Source organism: Sorex fumeus, unplaced genomic scaffold (assembly GCF_029834395.1).
Source record: "Sorex fumeus unplaced genomic scaffold, SorFum_2.1 ptg000039l, whole genome shotgun sequence".
NCBI lineage: Eukaryota > Metazoa > Chordata > Mammalia > Eulipotyphla > Soricidae > Sorex > Sorex fumeus.
In genome coordinates this window covers 31,387,944-31,415,130 of record NW_026606096.1, presented here as the reverse complement: position 1 = coordinate 31,415,130, position 27,187 = coordinate 31,387,944, and the positions used below count along the sequence as shown (strand labels likewise).

Genomic DNA, 27,187 nt, shown 5'->3' with positions numbered 1-27,187 from the left:
AGGAAATGACTCTAGAGGAACACTTTGGCATTTGAGACCCATCTCTATTTTTGATTAATCCTCATATAGTTGGGACTCTTCAGTGCTTGGGCCAGGCGTTGGCAGCGGGGCCAGGGTCCACTTGGGCAATCCTAGTGATGATGGTAGGCTGTGTGATGTGGATACCCAACTCAGCATCTTGTGCATTCAAGTCATGCACCCCTGATCTCTGCGTTATTTCCCTGGTCCTAATTATTGGGTTCTTAATTATCACTGATTAATAGGACAGTTAAGAACCTTTTTTGACAGGGAGCCCAGAACTAGTGCAGGGGTTCAAGTGCTTGTCTTGCACTCAGCTGATCCTGGTTTTAATCCCTGACACCACATATGGTCCCCCCACAACCCTGCCAGAAGTGACCTCTGAGCACAGAGCCTGGGGTAAGCCTTGAGTACAGTCAGGTATGGCCCCAGAACTAAAATCGGCCAGGTGTGTGCGCATGTGGGAACAGCAGTCAATCTTTTGTTTTGTTTTTTGGGGGCCATGCCCATGCGCTATTCAGGAGAGATTCCTGTCTTTTTGTTCAGGACTGATCCCTGGCTGGGTTTGGGGCCAGAATATGGTGCCAGGAATCAGATTAGGCTTTGGCCACAAGCAGGGCCATCTCCTAACACCGCCGCCGCTGCCTCTCTGGCCTCAAGATCATTCAAGAATCTTAAGTGCTTTGATTGCTAAGAAGACTCAGAAACTTTTGAAGTGGTATTCTGTACGTCTCATTGTTGTTATTTTGGGGCCACACCCAGTGGCACTCTGGGCTTACTCCTATCTCTGAGCTCAGGGATCACTCCTGACAGTGTTTGGGGTGCCAGGTATCGAACTGGGGGGTGATCTGAGACCACTTGACCCACCCACTGTGCAGTTGCTGCAGCTTCCTCTGAACGTCTTTTATGCGGCGCTGAAGCTGGTATAATCTAGAGCTTTTCTGTAGTTTAGGTGACAGAATAATGCTTTGAAATTATTGGATTATAAGGGGGAAAAGGTTCTCCATGCCTTTAGTCTCTTTATGCTCCGTGTTTATGATGTTTTAGTCTGGTTGCCTATTTTACAACTTTAAACTGCCTTGATGTTGGCCTTGAGTTTTCTCTTTTGGAAAGTTGTCAGACTCGGGAATACCCAGGAGTTTGATTTTGGAAAGATTTTATCATAGCTGTCATAAAATGATAAAGTCATAAAGATGATAATTCCTCCCTCCCCCCAATTATGTGTAGCCAGGCTTTTGTGAAACTTAGGCTATATGAAAACAATTTTTTCCCCCAGAGAGAACAAAGTAAGATCTTTGTTCTACATTTTTTTTAAAGGGGAGTAAATAAAAAATAGTGATAATACTTTTGCAGGGAATCCTACGGGGAGAGGATACTGACAACTGTTGTTGAATTTCACATAGCTTTTTTTTTTTCTCTCAAAAACGCTTGCATTCTTTTTTTCGCTTGCCCTCTTGAGAAAATTATTCTCATCACTAGGATTTCTGTATTATTTCAGGCACCTGAGTCACCTAATTGTCATCTCTATTTGAAGGTTTCAAAAAATTTTTTATCATTTTTGGTAATTTTTCTCATTGATGGTACTTGAGTTGCTTCCTTTGTTTTTCTTCCTTTAGGTCTACCTGTGTGCTAAGGTGAACCTTGATCATCCCTCCCATCCCCCACCACCACCCCCAAATTCTCTTAAGTCTGATCAAAAATTGCAGTGTGAAAACTGTCCTTCTGGTCGTAGAAGTTAAGTTTGACTTAATAAAATCCGGGACAAGGCGTATTTGCTTTGGGACTTAGGTTGGTCGGTCACGTGACAAGCATCAGGGAACCAGAGTGGAGAGCCGGAGATTTGTCTTCCGCCCGAATATTTGGTCACACATTTGGTATTTGAGTGAAGTGGTTTGTGGTCTGTTATTCCTTTGCCTCCACTGAGCAGAGCCTGGAACTTGGGAGCTCCCAAGCCGCCAGCCCTGGAAAGCACTCAGTGCTCGTTTTAGTCGGGTATCAGGGTGCTCCCCAAGACAGTATTAGCAAAGGGCCATTAGCAAAGAACCAGCGAGCCCCGTGGAAGTGGGGACGCTTTGCCATGTAGGATAGGAGAGACCCCTCTGCTGGTGAACTTGACTTTCACTCAGTCAGCCTCACCCCCTTCCTCAAGTGAATCACCACGGGGACGTGTGCAGTTAATCAAATAGAGCATCTTTCCTCTGCTCCTCTAATTGACACCGGCCTATCTTGCCATTCTGTAGGCTTAAGGCCTGTTACTTCTCTGCAAGATGTGACTAACGTGACATTACACTTACTATTTACAGGAGACTTTGAAATTCTGGTTACTGCTTAAGGATCTTGGTGGATAATTAATATGTGCTGTAACGGACATTAATGTCTAGCTAGATTAATTTCTTTTTTTAAATGGAGCAGCCTTGCCATCTTGTCTTTCATTATTTTTATAGAAACCACCTTGTAGGATGTCCTAGAGCAATGCATAATCTCAAAAGAACTTCGAGGTTGAGGAGATTTGGCTAAGTTTGTGGTTAGGAAATAGCCCACTAAGGCATTAGACTGCTAAGATGATGGAAAATGCATGCTTTGCCCGTGTGTTGTATTCTTGAGTTCTCTTGTGGTTCGGTCAAGTACCTCTGGGAAAAATCCCAATGTATGTTTTCTCCTGTCTGCTCAAGATTCATGTTCTCACCACCTCTTCTCCAAAGAAGGACTGTTGGTTCTGGTTGTTGTGTTTGTTGGAATCCCTACCAACCTAAGTGCAGTTTACAAGGTGGGAGGGAGAGTTGGGAGGGAGAAGCAGGATTTTAAAAGCTGGTCAGTGGAACTTGGACTCCCGTGCTTCTTACCATGAGCCTAATTTTCATCACAGCTCTGCCTTCCTAGGCTGCCCTTTGATTTGTGCCCCCTTGGAGAGTTGGTAATTCTGTGCCCAGGTTCTTTTGCACACGACACAGCCATGTATTTAGGCAGGCAGCTCAGAAATAGGACGGAGGATGAAGTGGGAAACACAGCCGTCTTGGAGCCAGTTGGCAGGATTAGATAGTGTTTGAGAGTGGGTCCGCCTAGGGTGTCTGCGGGCTGGCACTCATGCGCACCCTTGGACACAGCGGTGCTAACAGCAGCACTTTTAGTCGAGTGTGTGGGATTCCAGCCCCAGAGGTAAAACCTCAGAAGCCAAAGTGCAGAGACACTGTCAATTGGTACATGGAAATGACTGTATTTCCTCCCCTAGAAAAGAGACACACAGCCAATATAGATGGGTCTCGAAAAGTCAGATCAGGACAAATCAGTCATCTTTAGATGTTTCCCAACCCTCTCGCTTCTCCCTTTCCCCTAGTGGGGGCCACTCCTACAGTGTCACGAAAGGCCATAGGCCAGGCTTCTGTCACACACATTCCATGCCCTTGGGCCACGGCCTGATGGATGCCCTCTCCACCCCAGTAATGCCAAGTTTGATATCCAACATCCAGTGACCCCTTTGTCAGCCTCTGCAGATTGGTGGATCTGCCTGAACTTTGAAGCCCAGGCAAGAGAAAACAAAAATGCTCGTCCCTGTAACAGGGATCATTCTAAAATAGGGAGTGCGCTTAGGCGTTTGGAATCTTTGTCTCTACCGTTTGGTTGGGATTGGGACTGAGTGAAATTGTGACCTCCAAAATCCAAACCAACATACAAACAAGCAAAAGACCCAATATTCCTGAAGTCCTGCTGACCAGCTCTGATCACATCTGGAGGCCAGCCTGTGTGAGACGGAGGAGGTGTCAGGCAGAGTTTGCGCCGTGCACACCCTGACCCCAGATGCATTCGCCCTGCAACTGCTTGGCGTAACTCTCCCAGCCCCAGAGAGGGGCCCCGTGTCTCAAACGATGGGAGAAGTAAATCTTTTTCTTTAGCAAAGGAAAAGAGCTTGAATGTGGGAGATAATATTTGAAGGAGTTGAATCTGTCTGCAGATTTGTTGGAACCAGGATGGCAAGGCTGGCTATGTAATTAATTTGTTGGCTGATGCAGGCTCATACCGGCTTGGGGATGGAATAGTCACTGCATATCTGGAGAGAAGTTAAAACCAATGGATGTCGGATCAAGGCCAATCTTGTTGTTGTTGTTGTTGTTTGGGCTATGCCTGACCTTACTCAGGACTTACTCCTGGATCTGCGCCCAGGAATCACTCAGAGGACCGTATGGGGTGCTGGGGGTTGAACCTGGTTGGCCCCATGCAGGGCAAGTGCCCTCCCCACTGTGCTCTCTCTCCAGCTGCCAGGGCTGATCGGTGAAATGATGTCATCAGCCACATTTTGAACTCCTGTGTTTATTTCTCAGCTTTGCCTTGGGCTTAAAAAAAAAAGCCATTTGATCATCTTTGCAAAAAGAAAAAAGGAACCTAATTTATTAGTGTATTCGTTACATATTGTTCTATGTAACTGTCTTAGAAATGGGCTTAGTGAACATGAGCATTGATGGACAGTAATGTTCTCCCCTACCTGTGGACCAGCCCTGTCCTCCACTCATGTCCATGGGCAGTTCCAAGCAAGGTAAGAGCTTTCCTCCCTCTTTACACGTGCGACCGGCACCCTGGACTCGTGGAAAAAGATATTGCTCGAGGTTGTCTGTGGAAATCCAGCCTCCAGAGAGAGATAGTTTTGGTCGATCCTAAGATCAGACGTCCTAGAGGCAGAAGAGTTCCTGCTTTCCCTGCATCTGAGAGCCGTGCTTGTTCTAGTTCGTTTCCACTGCTGAAGGAGCAGAGGCAACGCATGCCTGCAGAGGTCTGCTCTGAGGGAAAGACAGATGCTGAGAGAGCTGTGTGGCCTCGCCGGGTCTCCAGAGACTCGGATGAGAAATTGCCTCCACAAAACACGCTTCTGTAAGTGATTGGCACCAACTCCATCCTCCGCCCATGTGACGAGGCCAAGTTCAAGGACGAGGAACTTCCACTAAACCAACAGCCATGTGGATCGCCTGTGACTCTGAGCAGCCGGCGATGTCCCTTTCTTCGATAGAGCTGAGAACTTTGACAGAGGATTACCTGTGTGGGGCTGTGAGCAGATGTGCAGCGTGGCCATCCTGCCTGGATTCTGACCGTGTTTCCCACGACAGTTGGTGGATAGTAATGTCCTGAGTGCCAGGGCCTCTAGGAGTGCCACTCCTTCGAAGTGGCGCGTGATGACGCTTTGATGCAGTGTGGCTGTGCGGTGAACATTATCAAAACCCGCGGCCGGGCTCAAGTCAGCAGCTGTCATATAGACAGGTCATTTCTTTGCTCACTTTCACAAGGACAAGACCAGCGGGTGGGAAAAGGCAGTAAGGAATTCTGTGGCTCTAATTGAGTCACGACGTGACTGTCGGCCACGCAGGCCACCTCCTCCCCGGCCCCAGAGTCTCCACAGAAGCCAGTCCCCCTCATGTCGGTGACAAAGCAGAGGGCGGCTTCTGAGGGCCTGCTGCTGTGTGGGCTGTTTGCTCCCCTCCCTGCTTTGGGGAGGGGGTGAGACATTATTTAACACCTTAAAAAAAATCCCATCGCTGCCTCTGTGGCGAAAATAAGTTCATGGCAGGTAACTTGGATTTATAGAAGAGAGAGAACGTCTTTAAGGCTTGTCTCCCTGTGGCGTGGGGCTTTTTCTTCCCTTCTAATAGCTTTTATTTTAATTTCTAGTTCTGAATTCCAGCAGCTGTCGCTCTCTTTGAAATTCTCGCAGCGTGGGAGGTAGCCGGGCTGTCTAAGAAACATCTTTTCAAACCAAACCCAAGTATTGTTTACCCTGAACAAAATGGAATTTTTAAGGCTGTCAGGAGTGACTGATGGGGAGCGATTTGCTCTGGTCGCGGGAGGATGAGCAGGAAGGGTGGATGGGGGTGCGGGCTGCCCAGGTACTAGCCCAGCAGGGCCCGTTCCCAAAGTATTGTTCTGACTGAGAAAACTCTATGGACCAGGATTACAGAGACAGACGCCGGAAATCAGAGAGCAGCGAGTCCTGAAGGTAACCACCAGCTGTGGTTGCTTTATTATCTCTGAGTGCCTGAGAATCCCGGAGGAAAAAGACACGGAATGAGGCTGAGTGGATGATGAGGCCAAGACTGGAACCATGGTCTCTGGTCATCTGCTTGTTCTGTTTGGTTTGGGGGCTATACCTAGTGATGCTCAGGGCTCACTCAGAGCATTGCTGGTGGTACTTGGGCGATCAAACCCAGTTTGTCCGCATGCAAGGCCAGTACTCTACTCATTGCTGTCCTATCCTTCCATATGGACAGCAAATGGTCTTTCCTGAGCTCCGAGGAGAGTAGCTGCCCACTCAGTGCCCTCTAAGAGGTCACTGGCCTCCCTGACCTTCCCACTGCCCTCCATGCAGGGTGTAGAAGGAGCCTACTGTCACCTTTGAGCAAACAAAAATGTTCCAAGCCTATGAAAATGTGTTTGCAGACTGACATTTTGCACGTAGCCATAGTTGCTCTCTGAGCTCAGCAGTCTGATATTTGGAGCTTGAAATATGATTCTGGGTCATGATTTTATTTTTCTCTCTGGACCAGACTAGAAGCAGTCGTTAAGTTTCTTCTTTGTGTTTTAATCTTCGCTTTAATTTTTATTTTAGACACTGTGGTTTGCAGCACTGTTTAATTGTAGGGCCTCTGGCGTAAATCATTCCAGCACCACACCCTACATGAGAGTATCTGTTTCCCTCTTCCGCTGACCCAGTGTCCTGTCGCTCTCTTGGTCAGCTTCCTGCTGGAGACCTGTTCTCAATAACTCCTGCCATCGGGCACTTGTTATACTCTTACCCTGCTTCTTTATGTCTCACAAATGAGAGAGCTCGTTCTTGTCTGCCCCCCTCCCTCAAAGTTCCCGCAGCAGGGTCCTCTCCACACCCAGACATGTAGCTGCAAATCGCATGCCTTCATCTTTCCTTCCTGCCAAGGAGTATGCCATTGTGTCTCTGGATCCTAGTTTGTTCACCCACTTAGCTGTTCTTGGGCACTTGGGTTATTTCCAGGTTTTGCCTTTCATGAATAATATTGCAGTGAATGTTGGGGTGCAAATATTTTTTTTCTGAAGAGTTTTTGGGTTCTGGGGTACAGAGTGCAATCGCTGAGTCATATCAGAGCTCAATTCCTAGTTTGTTTGAAGAGTGTTCATATTGTTTCTTGTAAAGTTAAAATACTTTGCATAAAGCCAAGGAGAAGGTGTCACACGTGGAGGGTAGTCATGGAGACTGATTGGATCATTATTCCACGCCAGCTACTGTTTTTAGTAATGTTTATTAAACTTCAGGACGTCCTCAGGCCACTTCTAAAGGTGTATTATCAGTCCTGTTTTAGTTTGGGAAACTGAGGCACAGAGAGCACCAGTCACTCATTTAGGTCCAGCAGAAGCAGGAATGAGTACAGGCTAACGGCATCTGAGGCCTCTCCCTGCCACCGGATCTCCTCCCATGCTTCCAGACATCTGAGCATTTAATCAGTGCCGTCTCTTCTTTCCTCCTTTTAAGAATGACTGCTTTTCAACTGCAGTCTCATGGGAAGGGGGACGGTACCGGCTTGTCCTTCACGCCCTACTGAGCTCACGAGTTGCCCCCCATGAGCGGCTCTTCAGCATGGCCATGGCTCCAGAGGCAAAAGGACTTAGTCTAGAGCCCAACAGCTTGTGGCAGAAAAGTGAATGGACCATGCGTTCAACTACGGCGCCATGCCTCCCGGGGAAGGAAAGGGTGTTGCTCCCTTCCACCCCCACCCCCACCCCTCCCCAGTAGCAAGGTGGCCGCAGCCTCAGAGCTTATAGGAAAGCCAGGTATGAGCCAGCGGTGATATGGGGCAACTGCAATCTCATGGGAAGGGGGGGCGGTACTGGCTCGTCCTTCATGCCCTACCAAGGTCACGGGTTGCCCCCCACAAGTGGCTCTCCAGCACAGCCATAACACCAGACGCACAGAAACCAATCTCGTAATGATCTGGCTCTTTGCAGAAATCCAAAATCATTATATGACATTATATGATTCTCATACCAGCTGTAGAAAACAAAGTATTTCACAATGCCTTTTCATCAATTCTGATTGTTGGCGGTGGGGGGGGGGGAATTCTAAACAACAATGGTGCATCTTTTGTGAAAATAATGAAAGTAATCAATGTAGAGAAGAGTTAAGTAGAAATCATCTCCCTCACAGGCATTGGGAGGGGCGGGGGGGGTATATTGGGGTTCTTGTTGGTGAAAAATGAGTACTGGTGAAGGGAAAGGTGTTTGATCATTGTATGACAGAGACTTAAACCTGAAAGCTTTGTAACTTTTCCCACAGCGAATCAATAAATAAATATAAGAAGAAAAATAAATAAATAAAATTATGGGGGGAAAAAAAGGAAGGTGGAGTTCATGCCCAATTCAATCAGCTAATCAGTGGCTGAATAAATAGCAGTACTCCTACATAAAACAAAACAAAACAAAAAAAGAATGACTGCTTTTCCTTCTTGAAAAACATGGCTAATTTTGTTGTAAGGGATTCAGCAGATGAAGGCGATGAAGAAAGAATAAGAAATGGTGAGGTTTTAATCCAGGGACACAATCTGCTGTAGCGACAACAGGCCCTCCCAGGGAAAAGGGGAGCTTGTTTTTTTGTGAGAGAGGCTGGAGCAGACACAGTCATTCTGTTTGGGTGATATATTTTGTCATAAATGCCATCTTTTCCTTAAAGGAACAAAAGTCTGGTCTGACGTTTGTGATGCGGTTTCTATCGGGTACCTGATGCTGTAACAGTTGTTGGAAACGTGTAAACACAATCAGGAATTAGATGTTGTCTGAATATTCTAGATCTTGCTAGTTTTTTTTTCCCCCCTTTCCTTCTCCTCATTAAAAAAAGAAAACAAAAACAGTTCTCTGGCTTGAAAAACCAGAAAGGAAAAAATGATAGAAAGTGAGAAGTCTGCATTCCATTGCTCAAATCACCCATCTCACCCTTGTCTCCTCCTGCAACCCAAGTCTGTGAACTCCGGTAAGTGCCAGATATGGACGGGAATGTACATATTTCGTGTTTTGTCCACATTTAACTAACACTGGTAGTTTCAGAGGTGTGATCCCCCCCCCCCCAAAGAGATTGAAATTGAGTGAAATGTCAGAATTCCAGTGTTGGTCCTCCCATCATTTCCCAGACTTCCTCCATGATTGATATTCGAGTAGGGTCACCTGCCACCATGCCCAGGGCTGCCCTCTGGGAAACGGTCCCTTGTCAAGCACACTTTGTATTCCCAGTCTTCCCCTCCAGGGTAAGTTCCAGACTTTCCCTTCTAAGAGGGTTTTTAATGTACATCCAAGCACAGATGAATAGAGGTGCCACTTTGCTTCTATGGATACCCAGCAACCAGTGGTCACTAATGGAAATTTTTTATTTATATTTCATGTTGTTTTAATTTTTTTTTTAAAAATCAAGGTGTCGTAGTTTACAGTAGTATTGAATGTCTTAATACTTAATACTCAAAGTCACCATCAATTTAAAATTTTAACTCCAGCTCTATCACCCTATTTCAAATTTTAGAATTCCTGGAGTGCGCGACCGCAATGTACCAGTAGCACACCACATTTGATGGGGTGTAAAGTAGAAGTCAGCTGATCTTGATCCAAAAAAAAAATATATATATTAGCACACAAGGCTCAGTCAGCAACATGTTACACAAGAGCTTTAATGTCTCCAGGGCAAGATAGAACAATCTTCACAGGCTTTCCTCTAAGGGAACTTCTTTGGATCATTTTTAGTGGATTATTCATAACACATAATATAAAATAAATTATTTAGGATCTGCCTTTGGGGCAGGCTAGGGTGATGGTGGGAAAATTCGAAATAATGGTGGGGGGAAGGTTGTAATGGTGATGGGATTGGTGTTGGGATATTGAATGTAATAAATTATTGTAAACAAACATTATTTTAAAAAGTTAGTTTATAGGGGTTCCTCCTGACTCTGCACTCAGGAATTACTCCTGGTGGTGCTTGGGGGACCTTATGGGATGCTGTGGATTGAACCCAGGTTGGCCACATGCAAGGCATACACCCTTACTGTACTACCGCTCCGGCCCCAAGTTGAAGATTTTGTAGTGGGAAGAACAATGGCCTTGGAGATGCCTGGGGCTCTCTCATAGCTCCTCACTCCTGAGTTGGCCTCTTGAAACTTTATGCTGCCATATTGCAAAATGATGTCCTTGGACACGGTTTTCCTGCCTGATCAAGTATGTCCTGTCCTTTCCTGGCGGTGGTATCTGAGCCACATAGTCCCTATGTCTGGGAGGCTCACTCGGTCTGGAAACACTTAGGTAGCTGAGTGATTTATTGCGCAGTACTTAGTTTATGATTGAGTTTGGGTCTCAACTCATCTGGTCCTTAATCCCCATCTCCCTTATGCACTCTTTTCTGATCTCAGCAGGAGCCCCTCTGGAGCATGGGCCAGTGAGAGTTCACTGGCTTTCTCCTTCTGAGTTCCTGCCTGGAAACCAGTTAGTATTTAGACAGCACTTGAGAATTTTAGCTCAAATATTTTAGAGTGTTTGACAATGAGGAAGAGGCCATCAGATGCACTTTCATGGCTTGGAAAGAAGATGGATGCAACGTAGTATTTTTTGTTTTACGGATTTTTTTGTGCAGACTTAACACCCAGGTTTCCCCGTTGCTAGACAATTGCTGATAATTAGCATTGTTCTGGGGAGGAGGATGGGTGAATGGTTGACTCTCCAAGTCCTTGGCTCAGCTGAACCGGGGCCTGTGAGCTCAGTACTTTCAATTTCCTGAGCTGTCAGCTTGTGTCTTTCCCAGAAGTTTATGGATGACAGTTTGATTCAGTGTCTGATTACTTTTTGGTTCCTAAGGATAATAGTATATAGTTCTGATACTTTTTGTTTGTTTATGTAGGCAGAAATCTCCGTCCGTAAATAACGCCTCAGGACTGTGATTATGATATAAAAATGCTCTGCTTTAGCGAGTAAAGCAATTTGCTTTGACTTCTGTTGACATTGCAGCTCACTGATCTTACTCATGTTATAATTGAATTGCTAGAGACTTCCACCGACCTTTGCAAGTCGTAGAGGTGGTTGCTGGAGTTATAACCTAATGCCCATTAGCTGCTGTTACAACATTATAATGGAGCCTGTGTTTGATATCATTTGATTGTAACACATTTAATTTCCTCCCCAACTTACCTTCATTTCGAGGGCATACCTTAGCTGGCCAGGAGCTTTGAAAGAAAAGTCACACAGTAGAAAATAAAATATGCTCGGTAATTTTATGGACATTTCATTTTATCTTTTTCATGCTTTCATGTGATACTGTATCATGTAGCAATGTCTTAGTTTTTCTCCTATTCAGGATTTTTTTTGGGGGGGGGGAAGGGGATGCAAAATCTTGATGTAGTTTTGGGTTTTGTAGTTTGGTGTCTGGAGATGGGGTGGGAAGTTGTAGTTTTTTTTTTTTTCCCTAGACCTGGTTTCAGATCAAGAAATTGCATTCCCCAAGTGAGGTATTCCCAGCTGGCCACTCTGATAAATCCGCTCGTTCTTTAGCTTCATTATGGCTCCCATTATGGATGGTTTGTCTTACTCAGGGAAGGCAGAATGAAATGTGAGGAACTAGGGCATCTTGCCCTACCCAGCATGACATTGCTTTAACTGTCAGTGAGACCACGAATTGGGGTAAGTGGGACTTTAGGAACCTTTCCTTCACTTGGCAATTACAGTCCGTCCCTGCTGCCTCCCGCTGCTGAGAAAGGCCATTAGCTTCCCGTCCTTAATGCGCAAGGTTGATGGGTCAATGCTGCACTGCCCCCCACCACCTACCCCCATTGCTCCGTCAAGGCTCAGGGAAGACTGTGCTCAAAGCGTCTTAGATTATTTTCTGGCAAAAATCGCTTACCACCTACTCCGGTTGGGAGTCAAGAATTCCCTTTGATTGGCGGCATTGGACCTGCTGTTTAAAGGAAGATACCCAATTAGCCATTAAGGGAAACAAAGTGCTATGTTAAAGTCTAACTCAGAATTCCCCAACTTCTCTTTATTGTTCAGATTCATTTCAGGAGCTCTGTGTGAGCATGTGTGTCTGAGCACACACATGCACATACAGACTTTTTCCAGTGAAAAGAAACCAACATGGTCAAGAGAGCAGGATGCTGTTCTCTTTTTTTTTTTTTCCATTTTGGGTCACACCCGGCTATACTTAGGGGTTACTTCTGGCTCATGCATTCAGGAATTACTCCCAGCGGTGCTTGGGGGACCATATGGGATGCTGGGTATCGAACCTGGGCTGGCTGCATGCAAGACAAACGCCCTACCTGCTGTACTGTAGCTCCAGCCCCAAGGATGCCATTCTTCTGGCCTGGTTCAAAGGAGGAGAAGACAACATCCTGCAATGGGAAAGTTTGTTCACATTGGTTTTGGTGCTGCTTTGCACTGTTTGGAGAGCATCTCCTCTCTGGACCCATTTGAGACCAGTTGGATGTAGCCCCCCAAAGCAGATGGTCTGGGGTCTTTGATGTTTGTGCACCAGTGGACTGATGGGGAGCAAGTGCTGGGTGTTGGGTTTTCGATCTGACCAGGCTGCTCATGGAATGTTCTGCTGGGGCCTGCTCATTCCTTTTGTAGACTGCAGTTTCTAGGGAAGGTCCCAGAATTCCATAAGCTTCAGAGAAGGATGGCGAGGAACAAGACGGTTCTCTGACTCCAGCAGCAGGAAGTGGGCTGCTAGGAGGAGTTCAGGACTTGCTGTGTCAGATAATCCACTAGGCAAGGCGAGAAGCATGGAGCGTGGCCTTTTCTCATTTTCCTCCATGCTCTCCTCAAATGTAGGTACCGGTTTAGTCATGAGAGATAAGCAGTCCTAGACATTCTTCCCAGAGGTGGACCCTTGTATCTTTCACTGCCCCTTCCAAATTCTACGTTGTATTATGAAAGCACGTCAGCATTCTGTTGTAACTCTAAGACTTGGGCAGTTCCGAGGAGATCCTGGCCAACCGAAGTGTCCTTGGATATCCACAGTAGGCAGGTTATTACTCCCGTGTGGTGGGATCATTCTGTGGTGTATTTCTCATGTGTCCGGTCAGGGAGCAGAACTGACCACGGGTGCTTCCCTCGCTAAGCCCCAGATCACTCAGGCTTGAGCGTTTAGCTCCAGATGTTGATCTCTTTCAGCCCTAAGTTCTGTTGCGGGTTTCTTGCTCATCTATTTAATTGGCTCAGTGGAAACTAGAGGGGAAATACCTCCATTCTCCTGCTGGTATGTCCGAAGCTTCTCGCCAGCTCCTAGAGGGATTGACCTTAATTTTTACAGGCCACGTCCATCTTTCTTTGTGGGCAGCACTGGGCTTTATTCAAGCGTGAAATTCCAACAGTACTTTGCGACGGACAAGACCTAAGTTTTGACTATGTGTAGTTTGTACTAGGGCCATGTTGAAAATTAGGCTTTAACAGGGTAAGCTGTCTCCACTCAGATATACTTTAGCAGAGTGAGAACGATGTCAGAATACATATGCAATAATTAATGATTTGGGAGCACTGTTCTTGGGAGTAGCCGCCTCACTCCTCTGTAGCAGGCTGCATGTGGGGTTGACCTTAGGAAAGACCACTGTGGCCTGAAGGAAATTTTGTTGATGTCCCAATGTCAGGCTCATGGTAGAAACTAGGGCAGCAGGGCTATTTCAGGCTTACTTCAAAGGCTGTGTTTTGAAGGGCTTATGTAAGTAAAACAAACACACAAAACTCTCCTCCACCAAGCATTTCCTGGTCCCTGCCCAGTTTCAGCCTCTTCCCATCAACTTAATTCCCAGAGCCCTTAGTCTCTTCTGTGACTGTTACATGAATGGGTTTGCCCTGGGCAAAACCTTTCTGTCTCTCCTGCATTCTGACAACCCTGAGACCAAGCAGGATTGTGGGTGCTTGGGTCTTCCTTGGGTTCAGCACCATTAGGGTAGATGCACAAGATGAGCAGAAGACACTGAAAAACCTTAAACATGGCATTATTGGTAATGGGATGGGTATTTATTGTTTTTTAATGAGTTTGGAAATTTCACTGACGGACCCCCTGGTAGTTCAGTGAGTAGATCAACTGCCTTGCATGTGCATCACTGGGTTTGGTCATGGCTATCCCATGATCCCTGTTCCTACTGTATAAGATCAACTTAGTATAATTTTTATTTAATTATACTATCGTTTTTCCCACCATGTACCCCAGGCATCACTGGGTAGGATTCCCAGAGTATTCAGTTTTTTTTTTTAAACTAATAGTTTTGTATTCTGAGTTTTCAGTTGTGTATCATTATAAATAAACATTCGTACATTGTATATTCAGCATAGAAAGTTTAACTCTGTTCTTCACACAATCAATTTCATTTTCTCCCTTCTTTTTTGAAAACACTAATTTGGCCTTACAGTCTTGACAACTCTTTAAAAAAAACACACTTTATTTTTGTTTGTGTACTGTGAGTCAAATCATAGAATGTTGGTCTTTCTCGCTTTGCTTTCATTTAGCATAATACTCCTAGGTTTGTTCATGCTGTTGACAATAGCAGAATTTTATATTGTGTTTTAGCTAAATGTATTCTGTTTTATGGTTTTTTTTTCTTTTTGGGTCACACCTAGCCGATGCTCAGGGGTTACTCCTGACTCTGCACTCAGGAATCACTCCTAGTGGTGCTTGAGGGACCATATGGGATGCTGGAAATCGAACCCAGGTCAGCCGCGTGCAAGACAAACACCCTACCCATTGTGCTATTGCTCCAGCCCCCATAATCTGTTGGGTGTATACATACATGCATACACGTCATCTTTACTTAGTTATCTGCAGTGGATGCTTAGGAAGTTGCCAACTCTGAGCTACTGTAAATCATGCTTCAGTGACTGTGGGAGTGCATCTCTCTCTCTGACAGTGTTTTCATATTTGTCAGGCAGCCCTGCTTAAAAGATTAAAAGTACAGGATGGCAGAATGACTTCAGGCACATAGGGATATGTATTATATATGATGGTGGCTTTGCCTCCTGCTGGCGAGGTTACCTAATTTTGTTGGTGCTACCATGAACAATGATATAGATTATGCTGATCTGGGAGATTTATTCCTCTCTATGATTTATGTCAAATCATGTCTTTTAACCAATTTCTCCTGTGATTTCGGAGTTCTGTCGGGATTAGAGATACATTTCTAGTTCATTATGGCATAAAGATGTTCCAGTCTTTTTTGTTTTCTCATCAATATCTTAGAGCTGTGAAGTATTTTTAATAGCATTTTGCCATGCTTTGCAAAGTTTTATGTGAAATACTTCCACAATTCTTAATTTACACAATATTTTCTTACTGTGATTTGTAAGTATACTGTGATTTATAAGTATGTGGAACTCATAAAATATATTCCTCCATTCATTAAGTTCTAAGTATTCTGCTTTTGTGTGAGAAAAAGAGTATACGCAATATTTATCCTTTTCAATTTCTTAAGATTTTAGGCTTCCTTCGGATACGCTCTCTTTTCTGGAAAGAACTTCTGCTTATTGCAAGGTGTTTGTATGCAGACTAGATCAGATTTGCATCAGTAATTATAGATATCTCTGCTTTGTTCTTTTCCCTCCCTGAGCTGTTCCTGAGAGGCCTGTTTGGGTCTCTGATGAAAATTGTCAGTTTTTCCTATTTCCTTACTGTTGTGTTTGATGTTGGAGGCGTGTCATTATCATTCGGTTGTCTTATCCCTTTGTATGAAATAAAAGGGTCATATACATGGTCTTCCTCATTTATCATGTAGTTTTTATTTTTTTTTCTAGTTTATATTTTCCTAGTAAATCCTTCATCTATTTATTTTTCAACATTTGTTTTTTTTAAGTGTATTTCTGATAGTACAATGTTAGATTTAAGAAATATATTTTCAGTTGCTCTTTTTTTTTTTTAAAATTTATTGAATCACTGTGAGATAGTTACAAGCTTTCATGTTTGGGTTACAATCACACAGTGATCAAACACCCATTCCTCCACCAGTGCACATTCCTCACCACCAATATCCCTGGTATACCCCCCTTTTCCCACCCTCCACCTGCCTCCATGGCAGACAATATTCCCCATATTCTCTCTCTACTTTTGGGCATTATGATTTGCAATACAGACACTGAGAGATTATCATGTTTGGTCCTTTACCTACTTTCTGCACACATCTCCCATCCCGACCGGTTCCTCAAGCCATCATTTTTTTAGTGATCCCTTCTCTATTCCAGCTGCCTTCTCCCCTTTGCTCATCAGGCAGGCTTCCAGCTATGGAGCGATCTTCCTGTTCCGTGTGTCTACTATCCTTAAGTGTCAGCCTCATATTATTATTTTTTTTTACTGCACAAATAAGCACAGTCTTTCTATGTCCATTTCTCTCTTTCTGACTCACTTCACTTAGCATGATACTCTCTATGTCTATCCATTTATAATCAGAGTTCATGACTTCATCTCTCCTGACAGCTGCATAGTATTCCATTGTGTAGATGTACCAAGTTTCTTTAACCAGTCATCTGTTCCTAGGGCACTTGCGTTGTTTCCAGATTTTGGCTACTGTGAACAGTGCTGCAATGGACATATAGGTACAGATGTCATTCCTACTGTGCTTTTTTGCATCCTTGGGATATATTCCCAGAAGTCGTATTACAGGGTCATATGGAAGTTCAATTTCTGGTTTTTGAAGGACTGTCCATATTGTTTTGCAGAGAGGCTGGACTAGTGGGTATTCCCACCAACAGTGAAAGAATGTCCCTTTTTCCCCACTTCCACACCAGCACTGGTTGCTTTTGTTCTTTTGAATGTGTGCCAGTCTCTGTGGTGTGAGATGATATCTTATTGTTGTTTTGATTTGCATCTCCCTGATTGCTAGCGATGTGGAGCATTTTTTTATGTTCAGTTGCTCTTTATAATTGGCATAGATTAATGTAACACCGTTGTATTGGGATTTCTGTCATTCTATAATTTTTATTTAATGCATTTGAAAAGTTTTTGGCTTTATTTTCAAAAACATTTTTCTGTGGCTCCTAGTGATATCGGTTGCTGTTTTTAAAGGTGGTTACCCTGATTTTAAAATTTAGTTTGTTTAGTCTATAGATTTCTTTTACATTTAAACTATTTCTCTCTATCCCTATATTAATAAAACACTGTATTCTTATTATGCCCTGGCTCTCATATCAGACGTATTACTATCAGAATTTTGGTTCTAGATCATTTTTGGCTATGTTTTCAGCTTTTCATTGGTCCTAGTTTGTTTGTTATTTTAAGATATTAACAAAAAATAAAAGATTGGCTCAGAATCAAGTACTTTTTTTAGTTAAATACTTGGAAATTTTCTTTTAAGTATTGGTCTAGATTTCTTTATGTGACCAACCTCGGGTATTTCCATGTCTGATAATATGTTTATTACGCCCTCACATTTGAATACCAGTGTGGCAGTTCATTCATTGACAGTCTTTATATCAAGTTTGCTTTGTAAGGGGGGGCCACACCCCGTGGTGCTGTTCCACACACCCCCGTCACTCTCCCCCATGCTTTCCCACTGGTGCTCAAAGGTCCCTGTGGCGTGGGAATTGAGCTTAGGGATCCACATGCAAAGTATGACTTCTGGCCTTTTGAGCCATTTCCTCAACCTCAGCTTGGCAGTGTAAATTTACACTTCCATCCTGAAAATTCTTTTAATACTTAAAACTATTATGTAAGTATTGTTGTGTGTTGCTGAACTTCTTATACCTGTCTGGGGTGTGTGTGTGTGTGTGTGTGTGTGTGTGTGTGTGTGTGTGTGTGTGTGATCAATTTATTAGACCATGTTTTTCATTTGGTATTTGGTATTCCTAAGTTTCCTAATAATGTTTTATGTCTGCAGTACTTGTCTCTCCTTTTGGCAGTCTGGATCCTTTAGCCTGAAGTCTTTGAAATTCCCTTTCATTTTGGGGAATGGATACTATTTCCTTCAGTCCTTCTTTCTCCCAGTTTCTTTTCCTGGGACTGCATGTTGGCAAATGTGGACCTTCCCTGTAGATTTCTCCTTGTTGTGGGGGGTCCATCCCAGACCCCCGCTCTAGCTGGAGGGCCTGATTCTAGTCCTGTGCCATACCTGCATGATGTGTGGTAGGTGTGTTGGAATAGGGACATAAGTGTATGGTAGTTGTGTTATAGTGGGGATGCAGGTGTGTGGTAGGTGAGTTGTGGTAGGGATGCTGGTGTGTGGTGGGTACGTTGTGGAAACACGGAGGTATGTTGTTGCAGGGACATTGATCATTTTACTGCCCCCTAGTTGGGCTGGCCGTGGGAGCCAGGAGACTTCCTTGTGTCTCCGCTGACTGCTGACAGGGAGCCCACCCGTTCTCTCTCACAGACACGGGCAGCAGATCTTTGGGCACAGCTGTACCATTTCATTTCTATTTTTTTTTTAAAGTTCTAGGAAGAAAATGGTGCAGGAATTAAGGTGCTTATTTGCCTGCAGTCAACCTCTTTGATCCCCAACACTGCATATGTTACTGCATCCCCACCAGGAGTCAGCCCTGAGCTCTGCCTGCTCTGTGGGGCACTCCAGAGCAGGGATGCTCAGGGCCCGTGTGGTGTAGGGGATTGAATGTGGGTCAGCTGCATTCGAAGCGTGCGCCTTAACCCCTGTACTCCCCCTGTATGGCCGGTCCCTTTCTTTGCAAGCTCAGTGGGAAGTTTCCAGACTGGCCTTTTTCCTGTATTATCTGAGGAGCTTTAGATGTTCGTAGTAGAACATGTCTCAGAATCTTTAGAGGTTCTGTTCTCAGTTCTCAGTACTCTTCTCAGTAGACTGCTTCGACCCTGGTGTTTCTGTGTGGAGTGTTAGGGAGTGTGGAGAGGCAGGATGGGATCCCAGAGGACTGGTGTCCAGCACACTCTCGAGAACCGGCTTGTTTTCCTGTTCTTGGAGCACAAACCCAGGCCACTGGGGAGAACCTTGGTCAATCAGCAAGGTCGATTCTCTTTCCTTTTCTCTTGCCAGTTTCCTTCTAATTCCCCTTTCTTCTGCTAACACATCAGCCAGGATGTTTAAGAGAGGGGAGCAGGAATATTCTTGCTGCAAGGGAATCCACGTCTGACAACCCCCCTTTCTGGTTTCAGATGTTTTGATTATGTGGAAGGCAGCAGGCAAGGGGTTAACAGGAAGCCTGTGGAATTGTTTTTTTTCTTTTTGGGTCACATCTCGCGATGCACAGGGGTTACTCCTGGCTCATGCACTCAGGAATTACTTCTGGCAGTGCTTGGGGGACCAGATGGGGTGCTGGGAAACGAACCCGGGTCAACCGCGTGCAAGGCAAACGCCCTACCTGCTGTGCTATCGCTCCAGCCCCAACCTGTGTGATTTCTTCCCTGCTCAGAAGCTGAACCGAGAGCAAGGCCAGGAGGGAGGGAATGGAAGAGAAGGGAAATCTGAAAGGCGTGTTCCTTCTAGCAACGTCTGCGGAGGTGAGGTGGCCAGAATGTGAGCGCGCAAATGAGTGTGATGAGGCAACAGTTTGGCCTCATCAGGCCCAGGAGGTCCAAGTAATTGGAGTCAGTTCATCAGTATATTGAAATACAGGAGCTAAACATCAGCCTGGTGAGGTCAGGCCTAATTACCAGTATCTTGTTGCCTTTCCTTGCTCCAGTTTCTTGCCTGTCTTTGAATTTTGTTTTAGCCTCTCCTGCAAATAATACACTTGTTCGTGGGCCAGGGCGGCAGTTCAGCAAACTGAGGATGTGCTTTGCAAGTGCTTTGCATGTGCTTTGCTTCCTGGGCTTGCTCCTTGGCACTCCATGCACCCAGCATTGCCAGGAGCTACCACTGAACTGGGAATAGCTGTAAACACCACAGGGTGTGCCCCCCCAGACCAGAAACAGACAAAAGGAAAAAACAAGAGGAACCCCAAACAACCCCCAAGCTCATGAGTGCTGAAGTAGAAAAAATTCCTCTAAATTATCCAGTTCAGTAGCCGGTACGAAAGGTATGCCCTCTTGCATGCTTCTTTCTTTTTTCGAAATCAGTTTTGATGAAAACCGATGTCAGGGGGGAATATGGAGTATTTGCGGAATTGCTTTTCTTTGTGTTTAAGGTCCTGGCGACTCGGCTGCGGCCACCACCAGGGCTGCTCTAAGGAGATGCCCGCTTCTCTCTAGGTCTGCCGTGGGCATCTTTTCTCTGTCCCCTCTGCCTTCTCTTCACCCGCTGACTCAGGCTCTACCCACGGGATTTGAAGTAAAGTGTAGAAACCCTTACAGCCCAAGCCCCCAGAATTCCTGACTTGTGCCCCCTCCCCCTGCCCCAGTTTTATGTTGATACCACAAACACACGGTGTCCCCGCTCGCTCTTGTCCTCTCGGCTGCCCATCCTCCTGACCAGTCTGACCGTCGCTCTGGTTACCTGGGCCGAGCTTTTGAGGCTCCTCCTCGATGTTTCTCACCCTGCATTCGATTCAGAGATCCAGTGGCTGCGACCCCGGAATTCTCTGGAATGTGTTCTGTGGCTCTTGTTCCTTTGCTGGTGAATCTGTGCAGCGACTTCCCAACGCCTGTATTTGACCGTCAGAGACCCCCTGATACAGCTCTGGACTCCCCTGTCCTCACGCATATTTCTGTGCCGGATAGTGAGGATCCTTCCCCGAAGTTCTTTCCTGGTGTTTTCTGTGTCTCGGTAAAGGGGGGGAGAGGGAGGGGACTTGAGAGGAGTGCTTCACCTCTTGGCCACCAGTGCTTGGGCTCAGGACTGGTAAAATTTCCTGTAAGCACCTACATGGCACAGAAGGTCACTTCCCACCAGCCCCACGTGGCAGCCTTCAAAGCTATACCTGGAGTCCCCTTGATGGGCACAGGGTGGGAGATGACCCCTGCCACCCGATTCCTCGGGAGCCGTGGACTCCGGCTGGAGCAGGAAATTGCTCTTTGCAGGAGAGATGAGTCAGCCCTCACCTTGGCACAGGCGTTCCTAGTCATCGTCTTTCCCTCACAGAAAAGAACTTCGGGAGGAGGCAAAGTAGTGAAGCAAGGTAGACTTTATTGAGGTTTACTTGGAAAGATGTGAGGGGAGAGAACGAGAGGAAATACGTATTCAGGAGAGAACATGGGCTTCTCCAGAGCGGAGGAAGTAAGCAGAGGCTGAGAGACAAGCAAGCCAGGCCCGTGCTCCAGGGGGGACCCTGAATGGCTTTAGGGGGGAGCTTTTATCACTTCTTCCAAATGGGTGTTTTTCCTGGAGTCTTGCATACATACAAGTTAATCTGGGGACGGTCAAATATAGTACATTGGGAAAGGTGCTTGTCTTACCAGCAGCTGACTCAGTTTTAATTCCTGACACCCCATAGAGTCCCCCTGAGCCTGCCAGGAGTGATGCTTGAGCTAGGAGCCTGGTGTAAGCCCTAAGCACCCCTGGGTGAGACCCCAAAACAAAACAGAACAAAAAATGAATTGCGGCATTGCCATAGGAAAGCCTTGCACTGTGGACCTTTTATAATCTCATCCCTTTCTCTGTTGATGGTCTTCTCATAATCTCATAGGTGCTTCTGTAGCTGCTGCTTTCCTGGGGGATCCACTCTTCTCTGGGTAGGGTCTTGAGTTTTCTATGTCTGGGTGGTGCCTCAGTTTCTCCTTCCCAGTGATTGCAGGATTTGTATGCCATTGTATGTGGCTTCATGCTTTTGAGCTACTAGGAAATCTCTTCTTAAGTTTTATTATAATTTCCCCAAAGTATATTATGGGGTGGGGCGGGTACCTATCTACCTGCAGCACTGGGAAGTTGTGGCCCACGTTTGTAACTGCTGCCGCCTGATCCCCCTCAACTCTCCCTCCTGCCTCCCTGGCTGGGTGGAGAAGCTCCTTGGCCCCGGGGTCCTGGTACCCCAATACTTGTCAAGGCTAGGCGCTCCCCCTGCCTGCAGCACATGTCTGCTGCGTGCCCTGCATTAGTTGTGGGCTCCTGCTGTGGAGACGGACTCTAGGCCCGGGTGATTCTGGCTCTGGTGCTCCATCTCTGTAGGGGCCTGTGGGCAGAAAATGGGCGGTTAGAGATGTGTGTGACTTAAGGCTGGTCACGGGACACTGGAACAGAACTTGGAGCTCTGTAAAGTTCCTTCCTTCCTTCCTTCCTTCCTTCCTTCCTTCCTTCCTTCCTCCCTCCCTCCCTCCCTCCCTCCCTCCTTCCTTCCCTCCTTCCTTCTCTCCTTCCTTCCTTCCTTCCTTCCTTCCTTCCTTCCTTCCTTCCTTCCTTCCTTCCTTCCTTCCTCACCGTGAGATACAATTACAAAACTTTCATGTTTGAGTTTCAGTCATACAATGATCGAACACCCTTCCCTCCAACAGTGCACATTCTCCACCATCAATATCCCCAGTATACCCCCCACCCCACCCCTTTCCAACTCTCCCCCTGCCTCTATTGCAGACCATTTCCCCCATACTCTCTCTCTACTTTTTGGCATTGTGGTTTGCAATACAGATACTGAGAGGCTATCATGTTTGGTCCTTTATCTACTTTCAGCACACATCTCCCATCCCGAGCAACCCCTCCAACCATCATTAACTTAGTGATCCCTTCTCTATTCCAGCTGCCTTCTCCCCTTTACTCATGAGACAGGCTTCCAACTATGGAGCAATCTTCCTGGACCTTGTGAATACTGTCCTTGGGTGTCAATCTCATATTATGTTATTTTATACTCTACAAATGAGCGCAGTCCTTCTATGTCTATCCCTCTCTTTCTGACTCATTTCACTTAGCATGATACTCTCCATGACCATAAGCAAGTTTTGTAACTTCATCTTTCGTAGGTATTCTTCTTTTGCTCCTTTCTGTCTTCCTGATACTTCCCAGAGGAAGCTTCCCACCATCCACACCCCCCTCCCCCGCCCCACCATCGGGAAGATTTCCCAAAGATCCAGGGCCTAACCTCTGCCGTCCAGAACGGCCTCACGGAAACGCAGAGCTGGGAGCCCAGGAGTGGGCAGTGCCTGCAAACCGGACTGTGTTTTGAATTGTGGAGAAAGACTGGAAGAGGCAGGAGAGGGGCTTTGTAGGAGAAGGTGCCCGTGAGGTAGGATGTGGCAAGAGCCACGTGTTGGCCTCAGTGGCAGCCCCTCTGTTTCCCGTGAGCTTCTTACCTCCGAGCTCATCACAGAAGCCCTCCAGCCCTGCTGGCATTCACCTGCCGAGCCACCTTGTTAGGCTGAGGTGATGTGTCTGTCTGCAGGTGCCTGTTACGGGGTAACACCTAAGAGCTTGCGTGACACCCAGAAGAGGAGAAAGGTGAGAAGTAACGAGAGAATCTGACTTAAATTCTCAAGTACAAATTCGTCTTGTTGGACTCAAAAAAAAAATGCATCTTTTAGAAACGGTTGAATGTAGAACTTCTTCAAGTTTCATCATTTTCATGCCGCTTCAAAAGCAGTTGTTGAACGTTTCCAGCGATGGAGGGTTTCGTGGTTACGTGTCTGGCACTTGCGTCTCCTGGAGTTTAGTGCTGCTGGAGTAGATAGGTTTGTTCCTGAACAGTGAAGGGGAAAGGAGTTTTGGCAATGTGGGAAATAGGGTGAAGTAGCGCTCTGGTCAGTTTTGTGACAGCAGACTCCTTTCTAGAATATTCTTTTCACTCGAAGGTTTAAGTTACCGCTGTTTAACTGGAAGGAAGAGAGATTCTCCTAATAGAAGGTGATTGAATGTGTTGTTGAATGGCCGTTAGTGCTGCGTCAGTCTCCCTGGGCAGGGGACCCAGTGAGGAGGAGTATCTCAGGCAGCCTCTGAGGTAACCTGAGCCCGGGCTCTCCAGTTCGCCAAAGCTGCTGCTTCTCATTGACTGGCTTCTCCTCAGAGGAGGGAGCTGGGGATGAGCTGGCCTGAGACGCTGCTGCTTTTGCTGTTTCATGCCCTGCACTGCAGACAGGGAACGTGGCCCAGAGAACTGAGGGCCGGGATCCAGCCTCCTGAAGCCAGAAAGCCGCTTGCATCTGGCTGACGGGGGAATGGCGTCCTCTTCTGCCTCAGAGCTCAGCAGAGACAGCGGCTTCTTGCCAAGCCCCACTTGGCCGCTGTTGTGCAGGTAAAGGTCCAGGCGTTTACTTGAGACTGTGCTGGGATGGCCGTAGAGACCGTCTGCCTTCCAGACCTTTCCTTGTGCCTGGTAACAGGCACCTCTAAGGGGCCCTGGGAAAGCTGGAGCTCCTGCCCCCTTGTCTCAGGCTCATGCGCAGAAAAGATGGGGTGCATTTGAGAGAACCAGGCCTAGGCGAAAGGCGGGGTGGAGCCTCTGCTTCTGAAAGGACTGTGCCCCAGAGCAAAAGGCACCAAAGGACAAGCTGGTAGCCCTCAGAGGAGCTCGATCCTTGCATGCCAAATTAGCCCTATTAATTGGGACCCCAGTGCTCTATTAGCTAAAGTAAAAGGCAGCAGAAGGGAGATCGGTGACAGAGAAGTCATTGGGGGTTGTTGAGTGCCCTGGGTGACAGGACACAGTGGGAGATCAGAGATGGCTTCCTTACCCCACCCCCGTAGTACCCCTTCCACCCCCCCCACACCTCTCCCCAGTGTAGTCTCAAATGGAAACGCTTAGCACACTTCTGCCTTCTGGAACCTTCCATATGGATCCACCTGGTTTTCTCTCCTCAGACCTTTCCTTTCCCACTCCAGAAATCCCTCATCCTACCTCCCACTACTATCTCTGGCTCCTCCCCCTGCCCCTTTGTACAGTCAGTTTTCTTTTTTTTGATTCTCCCCTCCAACCCCCGTTGGGTTTTGGGTCACATCTGGCTCATAAAATCTCACTCCTGGTGGGGCTTTTGGGGGACCGTATGGGTGCCAGGGGCCAAACCTAGGTCAGCCATGTGCAGGCGCGCATCCTGCGATGTACTATAGCTCTCACCCCACCTCCAGTCCACTTTCAAGGCGAACGTTACGTGATCTTATTGACTCAGGGTCTGCTGTTGGTTCTGTCACCTCAAAATCCAACTGAGATGGTTCTCTGCGGGCAGGGCCCTTGCTGTCCCGGGTGTTCCCTTGTGCTGTCATGTAGGACCCAGGGAGTAGGGATGGGAAAGGCTTCTCCCGCTCAGAGCTGTTCATGGCCCAAGGGATGGACGTGCCGGGCTGTATCTGCTGCTCGCAGGAGCGTTGGTGGCGACTTTGGTGCCCGTCACCACCACTGTCAGTGCTGAGTCAGAGCCTCTTGGCCGGGCAGTCTGTCTGCAGCACCCCCACAGTGCAAGTGATTCAGGAAGACGTGCATTATTGGGGGACTGGAGAGCTGGGCGGGTCTCCTCCCCTTCCCCCCCACCCCCACCCCCGGTGGTGATCCTGGTGGGTGCGGGAAGACTAGAGGGAACAGCTGGGCCATAAAATCTCACTGTGCCAGGCCAGGACAGATGCCAACGGGCCTCCCCATGTCTCTTCAGCTCGTCCCCTTGGAACACGCCCAGCCAGCAGCCGTTTTCCTGTGGGGCTGACACTTGGTTTGTCCTTCATCATGGTCACCAGGAAGTGGAACTTTTTCTACCTGGGATTGTGATAGGCGGGGCTATCAAACAGTAACCCAAGACACCCACTCAGAATACAAAGTCCTCCTAGGGGTGTTTAGTTTATTAGGCACCAAGTGGTGGCGGGTGGTGACATTGGGACCTGTCAGGGGATGAGCCGGGAACAGGCGAGTCTCAGTGAGTTAGTCGTGCCGCTGTGCTGAGTTCCTGGATTTGCCCCCTCTCCGCTCTGGCTTCAGGGAACCATCGTGGCCAGCCTCGGAGATTTTCCTCTGCCATCCTATCTGGTTTCCATGCTTCTTTTTCTTGTAGGGAGAGATGTGCCTCACTCTGTGTTACCTGCCACTTGTTTTAAGTGTCTCTGGCTTGTAGAAAGAAACCCACGGTGAAGACTTTAAAGCGAGGCTATGCGGGGCCTTGGAGATGGGACAGTGGTTAGGGCTCATGCCCCACCTGCACGGGTTTCAACCCTGGCACTACATGGCCCTCGGGTTGTCAGATGCAGCGATGGAGGCTTCCCAGCACCAAATTGATGGGCACCTCCTCTGAACCACCAGTTGGCCAAGAGTCACTGGCAGGTCCCCGAAGAGGTCCCTGAGCACTGCTTGGAAGCACCTTTCCCCACCCCCTGGGTAAAAAGGAAGGGGGAAAAGTAGAGTTCGAATAGGCAGGTGGAACTGTGAATGTGAATTGGGTAGAACTTGAGTAGTCAGGCAGTGGTGGGGGTCACAGTGGCCTTCTGCATCTCAGAGTGATATCTTTTCTCCTCCCTAGGCGACAGCCCTAACCCTTCCAAGGATGACGCCTTCACCAGCAGCCTGGACTCACTCTCCTCCCCATCCCCCACGACCGCCGCCTCCATCCTTGGGACCCCCGGATCAGACAAGAACCACCTTCTCACGGATGGGGCTGGCCCCGGGGACTGGGCATCCGCCACGTAAGTAAGGGTACTTCCGTTTGGGGCACAGGGAGGGGGCCCAGAGCCCGCGGGGGCCAGTGTCCTATGCCGGGACACAGCCCTCTGCTTATGGGGACCAGGCAGAAGCCCTGCCTGGGGGTGGACGGGACAGTCTCCGATCTCTCCAGGTGGGCTGGTGGCCGTTTGAGGGTGCACTGAGGAAATTGGTTCTCGTCCTCCCTGGCTGTCTTCTCCTGAGTGCTCCTAACTCTTCGAACTGTCTTCCATGGAGTTTGGGGAGCTGCAGAGTAGTCCTTGAGTCTGGGGAGTTGCTAGGCTTTCCCTCTGTCCCAGGGCACCCTGTGGGATTGACAGTTGAGGGGTGCCAGGCCAGACTTTCTCATCTCGGTTTGGTTGATGGTCAGGCCAAGACCAAATCTGAGTGATTCAATTGCATGGTATTAGGGACAAAGACGATGCGAACAGAATAGCAGGGGTCGGGCTTGTCTTTCTGGCCGGATCTCTGCAGGGTGCTTTTGGTGCAATTCAGGCAAAGAGGTGGCCATCAGCTCTGCTGGTGGTCACCTTGATGTGTCACCCATGGGGCACCCCCACGTGTAGGCTACAGCCTGGAGGTCTCTGGGTGTTCTCTCTTACTCATTGAAGAACTTATACATGGAGAGGATTGTTCTTGTTTCATTCTGTTTGGGGGCGACATCACCACATCCAGCTGTGTGCTCTCGCAGGGATCAGATGGTTCCTGGGATTGAACCTGGCGCTTCTGCCTCCAAAGCATGTATTCCTATTCCAGCCCTTTGACCTGTTTCCCTGGC

At 47.3% G+C, this 27,187-nt stretch overlaps 1 protein-coding gene across 1 annotated transcript in view; it reads left to right on the top strand.

The window, feature by feature from the left end:
- ARHGAP10 (Rho GTPase activating protein 10) overlaps positions 1-27,187 on the top strand; it is a 219,264-nt gene that overhangs the window by 178,136 nt on the left and 13,941 nt on the right. The window contains exon 20 of the mRNA XM_056118966.1: positions 26,231-26,393. Coding sequence (XP_055974941.1) covers positions 26,231-26,393 — 163 coding nt within the window. The remainder of the gene's footprint in view (positions 1-26,230; positions 26,394-27,187) is intronic.